The 16,122-nt window shown below is 47.0% G+C and overlaps 2 protein-coding genes across 2 annotated transcripts in view; both read right to left on the reverse strand.

Moving 5' to 3' along the window:
• The window catches only part of LOC121835203 (aurora kinase A-like), a 21,207-nt gene extending 12,103 nt beyond the window's left edge, over positions 1-9,104 (reverse strand). Inside the window, exons 1-2 of the mRNA XM_042289180.1 lie at positions 8,937-9,104; positions 156-235 (exon numbers count right to left, since the gene is read on the reverse strand). Coding sequence (XP_042145114.1) covers positions 156-235; positions 8,937-9,104 — 248 coding nt within the window. The remainder of the gene's footprint in view (positions 1-155; positions 236-8,936) is intronic.
• Positions 9,105-14,920: 5,816 nt separating this feature from the next.
• Positions 14,921-15,845, reverse strand: LOC121835270 (the record flags this gene model as incomplete). The annotated part of the gene is made up of 1 exon (XM_042289279.1): positions 14,921-15,845. A coding segment is annotated over one exon (843 nt), but the record flags the coding sequence as incomplete, so codon positions are not given.
• Positions 15,846-16,122: the final 277 nt, after the last annotated feature.

Below are 16,122 nucleotides of genomic sequence, written 5' to 3' on the forward strand. Positions count from 1 at the left end.
TTTGAAATTACTTGTACCTAGGTACTTTACATCCCTGTACATCACTCCACCTGCCTGAAACCGTTTAGTTAATGCTACAGCATAAGCTTGAGCATTTGACCCTGAAAATGATTGCGACACTCAATATGCCCACACCGACAGGAGCAGATACATACTTGAGGTGTGACTGGATTTCTATTTCCTTGCGAAGCTGAATCTCAACCTCGTTTTTCTGCAGTTGAGACTTGAACATCACCTGCAAGAAGGGTTTTGCAAGAAATGCACAGATAGACGCTCATCATTAGGCGGAGTACATTATAAGGAGGCCACTGATAATTTAGTTTCAAAGAACCAATGTCACTAAAGGCTTACCAGTAACAAAAACATGCATTTCGCTTAAATCCGCAGGTTTTCCGCTACACTCTGTTGCATCGTAACTTAACAAAAGGCAAAAGACATGGCTCCAGTGAGCTAACCAGCATGTGAGAGCGAGGCGTGGGACAATGCACCGCGGAAGTTCCACTTGGCTATGAAGAGATCATATGCTTTGCTCCGTCGCTCCGATTGGCTCACAGTCGAGGGCCGTGGCGCCCGTCGTTTATCGAGTTAGGCTTAGGGTGACCAGATGTTCCGCGATGTAGTTACCTACTCTGAGGATTATCGCCACCCTAGTTATGCTGAAACTGATAGCTGCCACCTGGTGGTGATAAAGAGGAACAGAGAGCTCGCTCTTATGACTGGCATTTTAGCGGAATATGGCTGATATCGGTTTCCTTATAAAATATGGGTATGCTAAAGCAACAGAAAGGAGGATGTTCTAATTTGTTTGACGTCTATATATAATAACAAGTTTGGTATTAAAAATATACTTTTCACAAACAATTGCCAACCACAGTGCCTCCACTGGATAAGCCTCCGCTATAAACAAAACTAAAAAAAGAAAAAAGAAAGAAACATTGCAAAAATATTTTCTTCTAAAAAGAAAAAACAAAAAAAAAATAAACCCTACAATTTCAACCTTGGATCTCATTTGAAGAGGATATATGAATAAATCCTACCTCCTGACGTTAATGTGGGGCCTATTTTCTAACAGTCACACAATTTTGTCCGTTTTGGTCTGTGTATCCCGCAGTGTACATTTTTTATAACTCTTTCAAGTTTCTTAATGTCTGTGTTACGAGGGGTGTTTAATAATGTATATATACCTCTGTGTAAAATAAGAGATTTAAAAAAAAAATTGTTTAATTTTCCAATAAATTTAAACACTTCATCCACCTGCCTTGCAATGTCGCCCCTTTGAAAAAAAAAGAGGTCTTCTATACCATGGCGTAGCCAGGATTTTATTTCGGAGGGGGTTTAACGGCATTGTTCCCCCCCCCCCCCCCCCCCCTCCCTAGTGACGAAGCAGGGTGAACTCGGCAGTACGGACGCTCACGCAAAGATTAGCGAGCTAGGCGCTGCAGATGAAACTGTTAAAGCTGCATTGTCATTTTTGAAAACGGAGCAGGCTTCATTTATAGGAATACGGGCGGAGTGGCTCAACTGTACTACTGTCGTCGTAATTTCGGCCCACCAACCTTAAAACCTTCCTCATAGCACATAACTCCCTCCGCTTTTTGAGGTAGCACTGCATTACCAACGCGTGCCGGCCAGACAAAACAAAAGAATAGCTATACTGTCACAAAATTAAACAGCAACACAAGCAAAAAAAAAAATATATATATATATATCGACGCTGAAAAAGTAGAGCAAGCGTTTACCCACAAACATTAGGCAATATCCCAAGCCGCCATTAAAATGGCCGAGACAGCGGAAGTTGAATTTCAGATGCCGCGAGTAACAAGTCGGCAACGGTACCGCTCTAACATTCCCGCTGGAAGCACGAAGGAGCATTTTAAGCGCTCCGCGTTCCTTCTTTTCTACCTGATCACACAGTTAGATGGGATATTTCAAAAGAACCGGCGTACGTTGCAATTACTTTCGTCGCTTCTGCCTGCAAAAATCTTGGAAAGCCGGGCAGCTCGGGGCGGTGAAGAGTTTTTGGAGCTCTTTTCAGGCCTGGTTTCAGTTCCTGTTCATCAATGCGAGCTGCTTATATGAGCTAAAAAAGACAGAGAAACGTGAAACTTCCTTCACATCTGCGCTACAGGCGGTTGCCCTCTCTCCGGAGGCCCTCTTCCCAAACGACCACCGTCTCCTCAAGATCTTAGAGATTCTGCCCGTAAGAACCGCGGAAACTAATAGCGAGTTCGTTTCACGGCACTCGTGCCCACGCGTGCCCACTCGCAGCGTGGAACGGGTTCGTTTCAGCCGGCACTCCACGAGTGGTTGCACTCTCCGAGTTCGTTTCAGCGCTGATACCCCACGCGTGCATGCACTCGCTGCACCGAGAAAATCGGGAGTGCGCCAAAATGCAATCCCGTCATGCCTCGCTCCGGCGGGGCCGGCGGGGAGCGGGAGCAGGCGACGAGGGTTCGTCTGCTACGATGTGTCGCTGAACCGAACGGAACAAAAAGTAGATTTTCTGATAGAAGTCGCGTCCCGCGGGCCACGAAATTAAACGCGAGCTTGAATTGTGAGCGTCTGCTATTTCCCGAAGGAAGCAATTGACAACCCGTGATTTATTTGCAGGTTTTAAATCGCTCTGTTGCCGTACAAACGCTGAAATATACCAGTGTGTAAAGAAATGCTCAGAACAAACGTAACAGCGGCCCCCGAGATGTCTATCATCATCCGTGTGCGGGTGGAAAATTTAACATTTGTCGGCAACACTCCCCCAGCAGAAACCTCTGTCTGCCCAATAAGCATCAGAGAAAGCTAAAGATGGTAACTTTACCCGAGGATTGGGCAACATCATCATGTTTAACATTTACCTACGTCGGCTAACTTGCCCCGTCGTATTTTGTTCGAGAAAGCTCTCGTTCTTGACGCCCTCACCAAGGCTAATTTCTGATCCACCTATAATGACAATCCAAATCGAAAGTCCCAGTTTTGCTGGATATTCCAACAGGCTAGTTTTAAGCCGTACCCTTTCAGTGGTTCACGCATAATACCATGCTCAAACGGATCAAGCTTCTGCTCGGACAGCATCATCAGTTTTCTTCAGTGTAAACGGTTATAAGAATTGAAAGATCGTAACCAGCTGCTTTGTATAAAACTGGGTGCGAAAATTTACGCCGTCTGTAACTATCTCTACGGCAGCCGAGCTGCTTGAAGTCATCGCAACTATAAACTACAGGTTGCAGCGACCACAGTTTGTAGATAAACGTTGGTAGCCGACTGCATTCTCGCATTCCCACGCATCACTCCGAACAGAAAGGCGCTAGTTTCGGTTTGAAGTCGGTACCTTTTCTACAACATAGATGGCGGCAACATCAGTCTTCTGCACGCGGTGCATTTGGCGAGTTCGTTTGAGTCTAGTTTTCCGTGCAACACTCTGTGAGTGCGATGCATTCTGGGAGAGAACTCGAACGGTGCCAGTGCGTGTGAAACGAACTCGCTATAAGCGCTTGTTCTCTCCACTACGACGGTTGAAAGGATACCTGAGAGCGTCCACTTCGAATGAGCGACTGTTCGGTCTATCGCTTTTGAATGTTTACCGCGACATTGAAGTTCAAGCGGAGGACGTCCGTGAAGGCAGGCGGCTGCATCTTAATGTGTAGGCGCTTGGCATGAATGAGGTGATCAAGAGAGCCTGCAAATTGCTTTCTGAAATAACTAGTCACACTTAATTTTTTATTCGTGGTAATTTCTAGTCGAAAGCACGTAATTCTGATCATTACTCAAGGTGTGCGTGAGCGCAGCGCCACCCGTTGATTACGGTGCAGTTGTTTTTACAAATAATTTAATATTACATCACTGACATTTTTTTATATTTTCATCATGTGTTCGTTTTATTATGTTCTGTTTGGTTTATTGAACTGCGTATTTCAGTGGGGATAGTTTTTTTATGCTTGGCCTTAAAATTGTCATCCTTCAACCCACAAATGTTTCGAAATATCCATTCTCTATATATCTGAGATCAGGTTCTGCATGACATCAAATAAACATGAATGAAGAAATATTGCGTATTTTATTTATTTGAGCATTTTCTACCCCACAAACACTTTTCCCGAAAGCATATAAGTTGGAGATAGCCTGCGCTTCCCCTTTGCTCCATGTCCCGTGCAAAACCGACAGCGTGAGCGGGGGAGCGAGAGGGTTTCGACTCCTGAACCCCCCCCCCCCCCCCCCCCCCCCCCCCCCCCCCCCGCTGCCTACCTACGCCACTGCTTCTATATTACCATTAAACAAGGACGTCACACTTGGCTTAATCTCTTCGTCGTTTAAAAACCGCTGTCCACATAGATTTCTTCAAAAGTCGGAACAAGAAATAATCCGAGGAAGCCAGGCAAGGACTGTATACGGTGGATGGATCTGTTGCTGAACCCACATTCTTGGATCATAGCCTGTGATTGATGAAGTCGGGTGTAACAGGCTCATCTTTATGACAAAGGAGCATACCCGGTGTGAGTTTCGTCGTCTTTTTTCCTTGATTAACTACCGCAAAGCGATAACAGCCATAACACTCCCGGTTATTGTTGTCTTATGTGGTATGAACTCCAGAAGCCACGGTGCTTCAACATCTCAGGAGACAGTTGCCATGACTTTTCCTGCCGATGTTTTTGCCTTGAACTTTTTTTAATTTTTGATAGGAATGACCAGTGCTTCCACTGCACCTACTCAATTTTGAACTCAGGATCACTGTGATAGACCGAAATCGAATCTCCAGTCACAAAAAAAAGAAGGAAAAAATGTCTTCACGGAGCATATTCTACTTCCTTGTGGTCTTCTGACATACAGTATTCTTGGGACCCGTCTTGCACTAACTTTTGACATATGCTTTTACCATTAATTATTTTCTCCACTGAACCTGCCAAGATGCCGTTTTCTTTATCTTTTTGGGCAACTATAGCCCATCTGGGTGACGGTCATCATCATCAATAGGCTCTCAACCCGACTAAAATATTTTGCACCCAGATTTTGCTTTGTAAAGGCTTATTCACATGATGCATCTTTTCAAGGCGCCACGGTTTAGCGAAATCGAGATTTCGAGATAATGGCCTGTTCACACGTGGAGTTTGACGCGCGGAACCTGTGACGTTTTGACTCACAAGAATATCGCCAAACCTTGTCATCTGTACATAAAATTGAAAGAATAAAACACGGAGGACAAGCACAGGACAACCACTTTCTTTATCCGTGTTTTATTCTTTCAATTTTATGTATTCAGGTTCAACCCGCTCGCCTTCACCAGTCCTTGTCATCTGAACCGGGAATGTCAAGCGTTTCGCATCAAGAGGATATGAAGTACGCATAGAGTGTGAAGAGACAGTCTGTTTTATTAATACCACCCAATAAACTTCGTCAGATGCGGCTCACTGGGTTTACTGGTCCTGCTAAAGCCGGGAAAGGCCGTGAACGTCAAAGAACAGGCGGATGATCTAAAACAATTTCGGACATTTTTGCACCACTAAAATAAAGTTATCCCCAGTCAACAGGTTTATATCCGGTGCTTGCGCTCGTCGCGACTGTTGATAAATCTGCAGCGTGCCACCAACCCGTACTGCTAAATCGCCGTTTACACACTTACAACCGAGTAGGACCAAGACTCATGTTGCCCGTACGCACCGCTTCTTCCCTCGTCGCTCGCCCGCCATGTTTCCTTTTCTTTCCTGCTTTGGCTCGGATACGAAATCGGCCAAGAATCAGACTCTTCCAAAACCTCGATCCGCTTCGAAGGTTAGCCGTCATAGCGAAGTCGAGCGGCCATTGGCAACGTCCGCGTTTCTCCTTCAGCGTCAGGTGATTGACAGGCCTCGGTGAGGTTCAGCAAAAGATTGTCCCAGAAGCGACGAGCCCGCGCAACCTTTTTCAGAGGCGCGCCACTTTTACAGCGAAGCTGTATATGACTCGTTGATCGGGTTTTTTCGTGTCCGTCGACAGAACAGTAGCCGACAGAAAACCATCACGCGCTCATTACCATTGTTCGCGCGCCCCTCATGATCTGTCATGTGGTTTTGGCACTTACTCCAATAAAAAATCACAAAACAAGTGTCAAAACCACATGATAGATGATAAGGCGCACGCGAACGATGATAAGCACGTAGCGCTCCCCACATGCGTTTCTCGGTAAAAATTGCGGTTGCATAAGTTGCCGTGGCAAAGGCAGAGTACGAAATGGGGAGTGACGTCACTAGCCCCACTAACAATGCGAAGCAGGTATAACGCTCTCCGCATGCGTTTCACGGTAAAGATCGCGCTTGCAAAAGCTACCGCGGCAAAGGCAGCGTACGAAGTCTTTCATATATATATAAAAAAGTTTTGGTGCACTGCATTTACTTTTCTTTTGTAAATCATTTGGTATAGACCCTTTTGCTGTTTAGAAACATGAGCTGCCGCACGGGTCCCAAGTGACCTCCGGTCGAGCCGTCTTTGCCTGTGGAGCTTGCTTATGCCACCAGTGCTAGAAAGCATAAATGCTACACGGACAACAAAGTTGGTGATTTAACGAGGGCCTCCGGCTGTACAGTATTACATCTTGGACATGGGCGTACCGACGGGTGGGCAACGGGGGCGTTTGCCTCCCCCCCCCCCCTCCCCAGTTCTCAGAGCGGGGGGCAAGACATGTGTTTTGCCCCCCCCCCCTCCCCCCCCCCCCCCTCAAACAGCTGCCACTGGGCAGGGCAAACACTTGCCGGCCGACACCCAAGGGATACCAAGGACACCGCGCCCCCGTCACTGGGGGGAGGGGAGTCTGGTGTGCCCTCCCCCCTCCACAGAGACACACTCAAAAACAAGTTGGTACGCCACTGGTCTTGGAGGAGGCAAGTTGGTTTACTCGAAACATTTGAACAGATCTTGCACTCCTTCGTTCTTTTGGCGTTCACCTGGAGAATTGGTGGTTATACGTTTCATCTACATTTTGAAGCAGCGATGTTAAGGTGGCCTTTGTTCATTCTTTTTATCAACCGGAAGTTCTCTGAACGGTAAAGACTGGAGCACCACCTGGCGGCGTTTGTCATTCAAAGGGTCTATATTGCGTGCTTTGGCCTTCACAGCGTGGATTAAAGCCCCAATTTTTTTTCGGTCGCGTTCACACAGGTCATCTGTTTCCCGAAACCTAGTTGCGCGACAACACAAGATTCGCCCAAAAGGTGCATCGTATGAATAGACCTTGAGATGAGCGGACACTCTCACCCAGGGTAAGGCTAGAGAGCGACTTTTAATGCCTGCCCCAGCATAGGAGCAATGTATTTTTTTCTAGACGCGTGTGATCGCGACCACGCTACCCTTCTCAGTACTGCCTAAGCCGCCCTGAAGAACTATAAATTCCAGCCAACATGATTGAAAATGTGTGCTAATAAAATCATCTCAAATAGTGGTAGTGCATTCATTGAGAAATATGGAGGCATGCGTTTTACCGAACGTCGGTTTAAGGGGTGTCCAAACAGGACAGTACAAAACGCACGACTCCGACAAATCGTGAAAATTGAAGCGGGCTTGAAGGTGGCGCGTCCGCTTCAATTTTCACAATTTGTCGGAGTCGTGCGTTTTGTAGTGTTCTGTTTGGACACCCCTTTAGAGGTCCCCTTTTATAGATTTTTTTTATAGAGAAACGGAGTTTAGAGAAAATAGCGACGAGCCTTTTTTTAGCGAAATCGTTGTTATAGAAACTCAATTTAGGCTAGGGCGAGGGAAACCTTTCGCGTCTCGCCTAGTTCACGGGGCGAAAGTGGCGAAAGTGAGGACAGAGAAGGGGGGGGGGGGGGGGGGGGGAGGCTTTTGTAAACACGCCGCAGTGAAACACGCGCTAGCTTTTTTGCGGCTTCCAGATTTGAATACGCCGACCGAACGGATTCGCTAAACAGCGTCACCTTTCTGATAAACGGCGTTTCTTCAAACTGAGGCTACGTTTTCTCTAAACCGAGCTTCGATAAAACTTGCCCGTTTCCTAAAATGTGTTTTGATGAAATTGAGTTCAATCAACCGTATTGAAGCCAACAGGGAGAGGTTAGAGTGCCTCCTCAGGAGGAATTAAAGTACTGGAGGAAAGGTTTTAACGCGAAATCGTTAAGGAGCTCGTGTCGCGAAAAATCCGGCGACAGTGGCGTGACGAGAAAATTCTGATTGGTCGATAGCATCATGACGTCACAGGGACATGACCTTGCGCGGGAATTTCAAACAACCCACAAAGCTCGCGTGAAACGTGACGTCACGCGTGGAATGGAAGTTGTTAAAATACATGACATGTAATGCAAATTAAAGGCCACCGCGTATCTCCAACCGTTTCAGTCTATAAAGTAATTAATTTCCCGTAATTACAGAAAAAGTTGTAGAATCTATGACGGGATTCGAACGGCTCAGGAACGAGCGGGAGTTTATACGTTTATATGTTTCGCTCTCCCGTTCCGGTCTTAAAGGCGGAGCTTAGACGTCTTCCAAGTTTTTTCTTTCTTTCTTTTTTTTTGTGAGAAATTTTATTATGGAACATTCCTCTAAATTTAGCATTTTCTTACCTGATTTGCACAAAATCTCTCCTGCCCCTGACATCCTCTTTTGTGGAGCCTTAGAGTCGCACCGAACTGCAACTGTGCGTGAGTAACTTTTAAACATGTCACGAGATGCACCCATACTTGTTTCAACATGCCCAGACTTGTTTCATCATGTGTGCTACTTTGTTTCATACTCAAGTAGATAAACTATTCAACACCCCTCATAATAACGATAAAAAAGAAGAAGAAAAAGACGGTAAGCACACACCGCCTGAAACTGAGAGGCGGTGTGTGTGTGTGCTTGCACCTTTTTTCTTTTTTCTGTTCCCAGTTATTGGTTTTTCATTGTGGACCTCTCATATATCTGTAGCCGAGACATGTGAGCTTAGCCGTACAAGGAACGCTAACAAAGGCCATCCATACCTTGAGTGCGATGATGAACTTACAGGACTTCTCTCGTGACAGGTAGACATTGCCGAACTTTCCCTTTCGCAACGGTCGCCCAATCTCAATATCTTTGAGCGCCCAATCCGCCGTAAACCTGAAGCAATTGAGAATAACACCATTATTTAAAGACGCTTCGAACATCATGCTAATGTAGTCCAACCCACTTAGCAAAAAAAGAAAAAAAAAAAGAAACGTTGTCGACGAAGCGTTGCAGAAGCATGTGTCCACGTAACATCGCAGTGTCGACGCAACATGTGCCCACAAAAAGGTGTCCACGTAACGCGTTCCCATGAAACGTGCTTCGACGAAACGGTAGGGACCCGTGCCAAACACGTAAAAATTCTATTAGCAGACGAATGTGCAGCTATACTTGCTTTTTGGGGATGGCGCCCGGCGGGAGGCTTCTTGGCGGGCTGGACGGAGGGTTTATTGGTGGGCTGGGCGGGACATTCTTCTTGAAGGCCATGTGCGATAGGGATGCTCGAAGCCCCTCTATAACCCTAGCTGCACGAATGCACCGGCTGCACTACCAGCACTACAACGGACAGAACGAGGCGAGACACCGAAGCGGGCCACGAGCCATGCACGAATCTCGAGAAGGATGCTGTCGATGCCACGTCACTGACACGTTCGAACACGCGTGGCTTGTACGGGTTGAACTCAAGTCACTTAATAAGCTACGCTTCAGAGTAATGACACTTTCCCATCTTGGTGCTTAAAACTGCGGCTGTTAGTTATCTGAAGCTTTATCTGAAATCACAGGAAACGCTTTTAGGGGCGAAGCTCCTTAGGGTCTAGCCTTGTCCGTCCGGCGTCCGTGCTCACATCGATCTTGCTGGTGCTCATGATCGTGCTCCTGAGCTCACGTACTCACGTCGTAGCTGAAGCCTGAAACGCTTCAACAGGAAGCGTACGCGGTCGACGCAGTCGCGGCTGAGACGCTGTGAACGCGGTGCCGCGAGGGACTGAACACTTGTTGACGCAACCATGTGGCGCCCGCAGTATGCGACGTCTCGCATCGTGCTTCTGCAGGAGTGCTTAAAAGGTGCAAGTACTTTTACTAGCGTTCCCAACTCATCGATTGATAAGAGCGAAGCTACCAACGCCTACCGCTGGTATCCGAAGTCCAACCTTCTCTCGATGTCGCCGCTGGTGTAGACTTTATTCTTGCTGAGCGGGTTCGTCGCTGACGGGGTGGATGTGAACCATGGCATGCATGAACGCTTGCTTTTTTTTTATACGAAAATACACGCTGTCGTCACGAACGCTTACGCTGACCCACAAGCTCAATTGGAAGTATTGCCAGCATTTTTATTTCGCATGTATACGTTGTCATCGCATCACCGTTACTCGCGGCGACGCAGATCGTCGTGCTTGCCTTCTAGCGGTGCCGCGGCTCTCCCGAACCAAAATAAATGCGGCTATGTCTACAACTGCTCGACGCTCGAACTGCAAATTCGGGAAGTGGTGAAGGGATTAGCTTAGTACCGTCAGAAACACTCGTGCCATTGGATAACCTTTCATAATGGAGGTACGCATATGACTATACGCATGCCTAGTGGAACTATGAAGAGAAAAAACTAGAGTGCATAGTTCGAACTTTGGAAGTTTTTATTTCACCACATTAAATATATCGTTGCACTGCAATGCTGGTTTCAAAGAATGCTATTTCCTTTGTCCCTTTGAAACAACTGGGGCCTTTATATGATGCGCATACACGCAAAAATCAACAGTGAAGACGAGGGAACGATGTGGCTATGAGCTGTAAAGCAAAATGGCAAGTTCACACTCAAAAGCAACAGCTCCCATGAACATTAGAAGAAGTTGACGAATGGAAATCATAGTTTCTCTCGAGAACCAGTGTAAAGCAAACGGGCATGTCGCCTCAAACGTGTAAGGCACATGAGAGTTGTCGTAACTTTGGAAGCTACTATAGCTTATTCATGTAAAAGCGGCTTCACACACTTGCAACAGCTTATGACCAGAACGGCCGACCAGTCAGTCACAAGAGACTTAAAACCGGTTTCAAGCCATTCCTGTCGCAAGTAGTTGCAGGTGTGTGAAACAGCCTTAACTTGTGACGCCCTTCCGCTGTAAACACCAACTGTAAACAATGAATAAACCTCTTCTGTTCTTACTTAGTTTGCACCATGTCGGAATTGCACATCACATGTGTCTGCAAGAGCCCGAGACTAACGCTTCTGCAAAACAAACAGAGATTTAAAAACTCGTGTCGGATCCGAAATCGCACCCAACAATCCTGGGCACGCAGCAGACGTTGGATTGAATTTGTTCGAATAAGCAGCTGTGTTTTTCCTTTCATTAATCTAGACAGTTTGAATGTATGTAACCTCTGCTTTTGTACATAACATGTGGCATAACACCCAGCATTCACATCAGAAGAATGGAAACACGCTAAAGAGCAGTTGGACTTTAATTCTACTTGCTGCCTGACGAGTTCGTGGACGACGACATGAATCGTGCAGTCTTCTACCGCGCATGTGAACCCTTCGTGTGTGCCCCTCTTTCAATCTGGTATTTTTTCTACACTTTTGAAGAGACTTAGGGCTAAGGACATTGGTAACTGGTCACCGGTTCATGCTCAACAAATGCTGCCGGTGAGTCTGTGCCCGACTACATTGCTGTGCTGCGTCGTGTCGCTCAGCACTGCGAGTAGACATCATTTTCGTATAAGTTTTGCGACCAGTTAGTTTGTGTGCTATGCGAGGAAGCCATTCAGCGACACCTTCTCGCCACGCCAGATCTCATTTTTGATACGGCTCAACAACTTGTGATTGCTGCGGAGTATGTTACAAACGACGAACCCCACACTTCCGGGCTCCAGAGACGGTAGAGGTTCTCCACACGTATCCCTGTTGGGGTACAACAAAATACCGCGTCCCAACAAAAAATAAACACATGTACAATAGTCTCAGGTTTTTTACATAGAAGGCAATTTACCGACCATGGCACATAGATCCCTCTTTCTTTAAGCCAAACCTTAACTGGCAAGGTATTCGTGTGCAATCTATAAAAGAAAGGCTTAACAGCCGCGGGAACACACATCCTTTTTACACGTCTAAGCACATCGTGGCCACGTTGGGACACACCTCGATACAAGGGCATGGGGAAAACACTCACAATTAAATCGCGATAGAGCGCTTTTTTACTGACATCACAAAAATAATTCAAAGAAAAACGTGCTGTCAAAAACCCCATCGTGTTAACAACTTCTTTCAAAAAACCAGTGATTCTTGTTGGCTCGCCGCCATGAGAAGAAACAAGAAAAGATGGAAAATGTGGTGACACTTTTGTTTGAATCAGTGTGCGAATGAACGGGTGCTCTTGGTCTCTCTCAAAAAAAAAAAAGAAAAAAAAAAGAAGCGTGACACAAGCTGCTTGACAAAAAGGTGGGAAAGCCCTACGCCACCGTTACTAACTCGATGAAAAAGATTGTCTCGTCTCATCGGCTCATACTTCGAGTTCCAAATAAACGTGGCAAAAATTCTATGAAATTTTTGAACATTAGTTCGCGCACAATGGATGACCTGAAGAACATACCAGAGCTTCGCAATAAGAAAAACGTTACAAACAGTCGCTCGGGATGGACAGCTCGCGTTGCTTCCAACGAGAAGCACGCCTGTCCAGGTCAGTAGCGACACCCGACCAGTACGTTTGGCTATTCCGGAAACTTTTCAACGGCACCCCGAGGTACAGTACTTGCACGGCACTTCTCCCAGTTTATAACAGCGCCAGTAGCGTAGCAAAACCTTTTAGCCAAAGTTATGACTTCAGTAACGCTTTCTTTGTCCCTACAAAAAACAGCAATGTCATCGGCGTAACTCATTATTTTTACTTCTGCACTATAAAATTGGAAACCTCGGACAGGTTGACTATTTTTTACGCTTAAACAAAAAAGCTCTAAATACAAATCAAACAAGAGGGGAGACATAGGGCAACCTTGTCGTACCGACTCTCGTACGTTAATAACAGAACTGAGCCCTTTGTTCACTATAAGCCTTGTTGTACAGTCCTTATAGGCCATCTTTACACCTTTTAGGATGGCGTCACCAACATTGACATGACTCAAAACATCAAAGAGTACATCATGGCTAACACGATCGAATGCCTTATCTAGATCTATCTGTAACACTGCAACCTGCGTGGTGCTGTCACTGCAGGCCTCCAGGACGCTACGAGCCACATGCACATTTGTCAAGATAGTCCTCCCCTGTATCCCACACGTTTGATGCTCGCTTATTATCTCACATGCGACACCTTGAAGGCGACGCGCCAGAATTTTCGCGAAGATCTTGTAATCGGTATTGCATAGCGTTATTGGGCGATAACCGGTGACGCTGCGCAGTTTCACGGGGTCATCAGATTTCGGTATCAGGACAGTGTAGGCACGAGAAAACAAAAGGGCAAACATTCTCTTTCATAGGCAGTATGAATGACGTTCAAAAAAACACTAGCTATTAGGCTCTTAAACTTCTTGTAAAATTCTGCGCCCAATCCATCCGGTCCCGGCGTCTTAGAGTTCGGCAGGTCGTCGATTGCGCGCTCCACTTCTTGGATCGTAATTTCTTGCTCAAGCTTTTCGCGTTCATCATTCGATAGCCTTGGCAGTTTTACTAAAAGCTGGGCATAAATGTCCGTGTGACACCCTTGCGCTTTGTTAGCAAAAAGCTGTGCGTAATGCTCGAGGAAGGCCTGTGCTATTTTCTCGGGATCCGTAGTAATCATTTGCTCGAATTCAATTTCGGCTATTTCGTTCCGAAGTGCGTAACGCTTCTCGTCTGCCAAGGCACGCTTAGTGGGCTGCTCGCCCATTGTGTATTTTTCTGCACGGGCGCGCACTACTACACCACGATAGCGCTCGCGGTGGAGCTGATCTAATTTTTTTTTACATACTCCACGTCTTTTACCCCATTACCGGGTCTTTCGCACTCTGCTTTACACAGCTCTATCAGGTCCTTATTTAAACTGCGTTCCTCACACCGGGCGTTGTACTAAAGAATTGATGACCTCTCAATGTCGATTGCCTTAATTTCTTGTTTTGCCAGTTCCCATTTTTCGAAAATGTCCCTTCCCGGCTCTTTAAAAGTATCTTTCAAAAACTGTTCTGCGTTTTTCAGAAATACGTTGTCGTTCAGAAGCTTTATGTTTAGTTTCCATAGGTTCCAATTAAACTTTTTCTTTTCAGGTGCTCTGTCGCCTATCGTCGCGATAACCAGACTGTGGTCTGAGAAAAAGACTGGAGTGACACGGTACATTCCTAAATGTTCTGCTAGAGGGGCAGAAACATACACCCTGTCCAAACGCGCACTGGACGACGCTTGAAAATGGGTAAAGCGCATTTCCTTGTTCGCGTTTTTTACAGCGCCCACATCAATCAAGTCAAAATCCTCCAATATTTCGCCCAAAAGTAGTTCACTCTTATCAGCGTTCCGTCTTATTGGCGATCTATCCAACTGTCGTACAACACAATTAAAGTCACCCACAAGGACTAGAGCTCTATCGCAATCAAGATAGCGACGTAAACCGCCAAAAAATAAAGCGCGGTCAGTGATCACATTTGGGGCATAAATGCAAATAAGCCTAAATTGATTTGACGTTAGCACAAAATCACACATAATGAAACGTCCTTCAGTGTCCGTAGTAACGCATAACTGCGACAACGGTACCGACTTCTTCAGAAGCAGGAAACGCCCTGCCGAATGACCAACTGCATGCGTCACACAGATTTCGTAGTTAGGCATGAAAGGCCTGACTGCTTCCTCTACCTGTTCCGCCTCAGCCAATTTAGTTACTTGAAACTCCAAGAAATCGGGTTGCTCTTTCGACAATAATCGCTGCATTTGGTACTGCTTTTTCCTAGTGCATAAACCACGAACATTCAGCGTTGCAACTGTAATGGCTGATTTGGACTCACAAATCATGCGCTGTGCATCGGTGCAGACACTAAAAACCTAAGCAGTCAGGGTCGAAGTTGTCTTGATGCAGCAATCTTAAACACCAGGAAACCAGGCAAAGAACGCCTTACTTGCTTTCCCTGCGCCGTCGTTCCTCTTTAGGGTCGTTAGGCGCGGGCTGGTAACGCCCCTTCTTCGTGCGTTCCATCCAGGGGTGTAGTTGGCGTGCTCCGTTTCCTGCTGCCGTATCGTCATCGAAGGCTCGCTTAGTCGACTCGCTGGTGTCGTCCATATCTGAAGGTCCGTCGGTGCCTGCGTCGTTCGATTCCTTGTCTGCTCCGGCATCAGAGGGTTTCACGTCGGCACCGCTGGGAGGTGCGCCTTCCGGTTGACCTCCGTTCTCTCTGGCGGCCTCCAAGGAGCTGTTTCCTTCACTCTTGCGTTCTTTGGCAGGGGTTGAAACTTCTGGCGCCAAGCCCTGGATAGTACGCTCCGCTTCCTCGGCATCCATGGCGTGGTCATTGGTTTCGGCCGTCCGGGCCCCGCTGGCCACCCTCGCGTACGACCTGACACACTCGGTGGCATCATGCCCAAAGCGAAAGCACTCCGAGCACTTCGGCGCCCTGCATTCTCGTCGAATATGACCGGTGCGCTTACAGCGTAAGCACAAGGGCGCCCGTCCAGGGATCACAACAAGTACGTTACCACCTTGAATCCGAAGCTGGTGTGGCATGGTATCGGCCGTGCCGCCTTCGTTCAGTGTCATCCGCGCACACCTGGTCGTTGATTCGATCCCTTGGAAGCCTTCAACATTCCACTTCTCCCGGCTCACTTCCAGGACCTTGCCATACGGCTCCAATCCCTTACGCACAACGCCGTCCGGCACATCATACGGGATCCAGTGGAGACGAAGCCGTACCTCCGTGATGCTGGGATCCACGACGAGGCACCGAAGACCCTTCACCTGCAGTTCTTTGGCGTTCACGAGTCGTCTCTTTGCTTCTGCCGTTCGGAGGGTAGCCATCCAAACGTGATTCATTTGGTACGCACCGAGTGCTGCGATGTCGCCGAGTACGCCGCACCTGGCCATCTCTTGTCGAAAATCCTGGATACGGTAGGGGCGTCCTTTCAAATCGCAATGCAGAAGCACCGATGTTTCGCATGTTGTTCCTGTAGGCATCTGTGGTAAAACAATTTTATGGTCATCGTTCGTCGATCCACCGGAGTGATTAGAACCGCGGCCAGCA

The sequence above is a fragment of the Ixodes scapularis genome, unplaced genomic scaffold (genome assembly GCF_016920785.2).
Source record: "Ixodes scapularis isolate PalLabHiFi unplaced genomic scaffold, ASM1692078v2 PGA_scaffold12__126_contigs__length_90152505, whole genome shotgun sequence".
Taxonomy (NCBI): Eukaryota; Metazoa; Arthropoda; class Arachnida; order Ixodida; family Ixodidae; genus Ixodes; species Ixodes scapularis.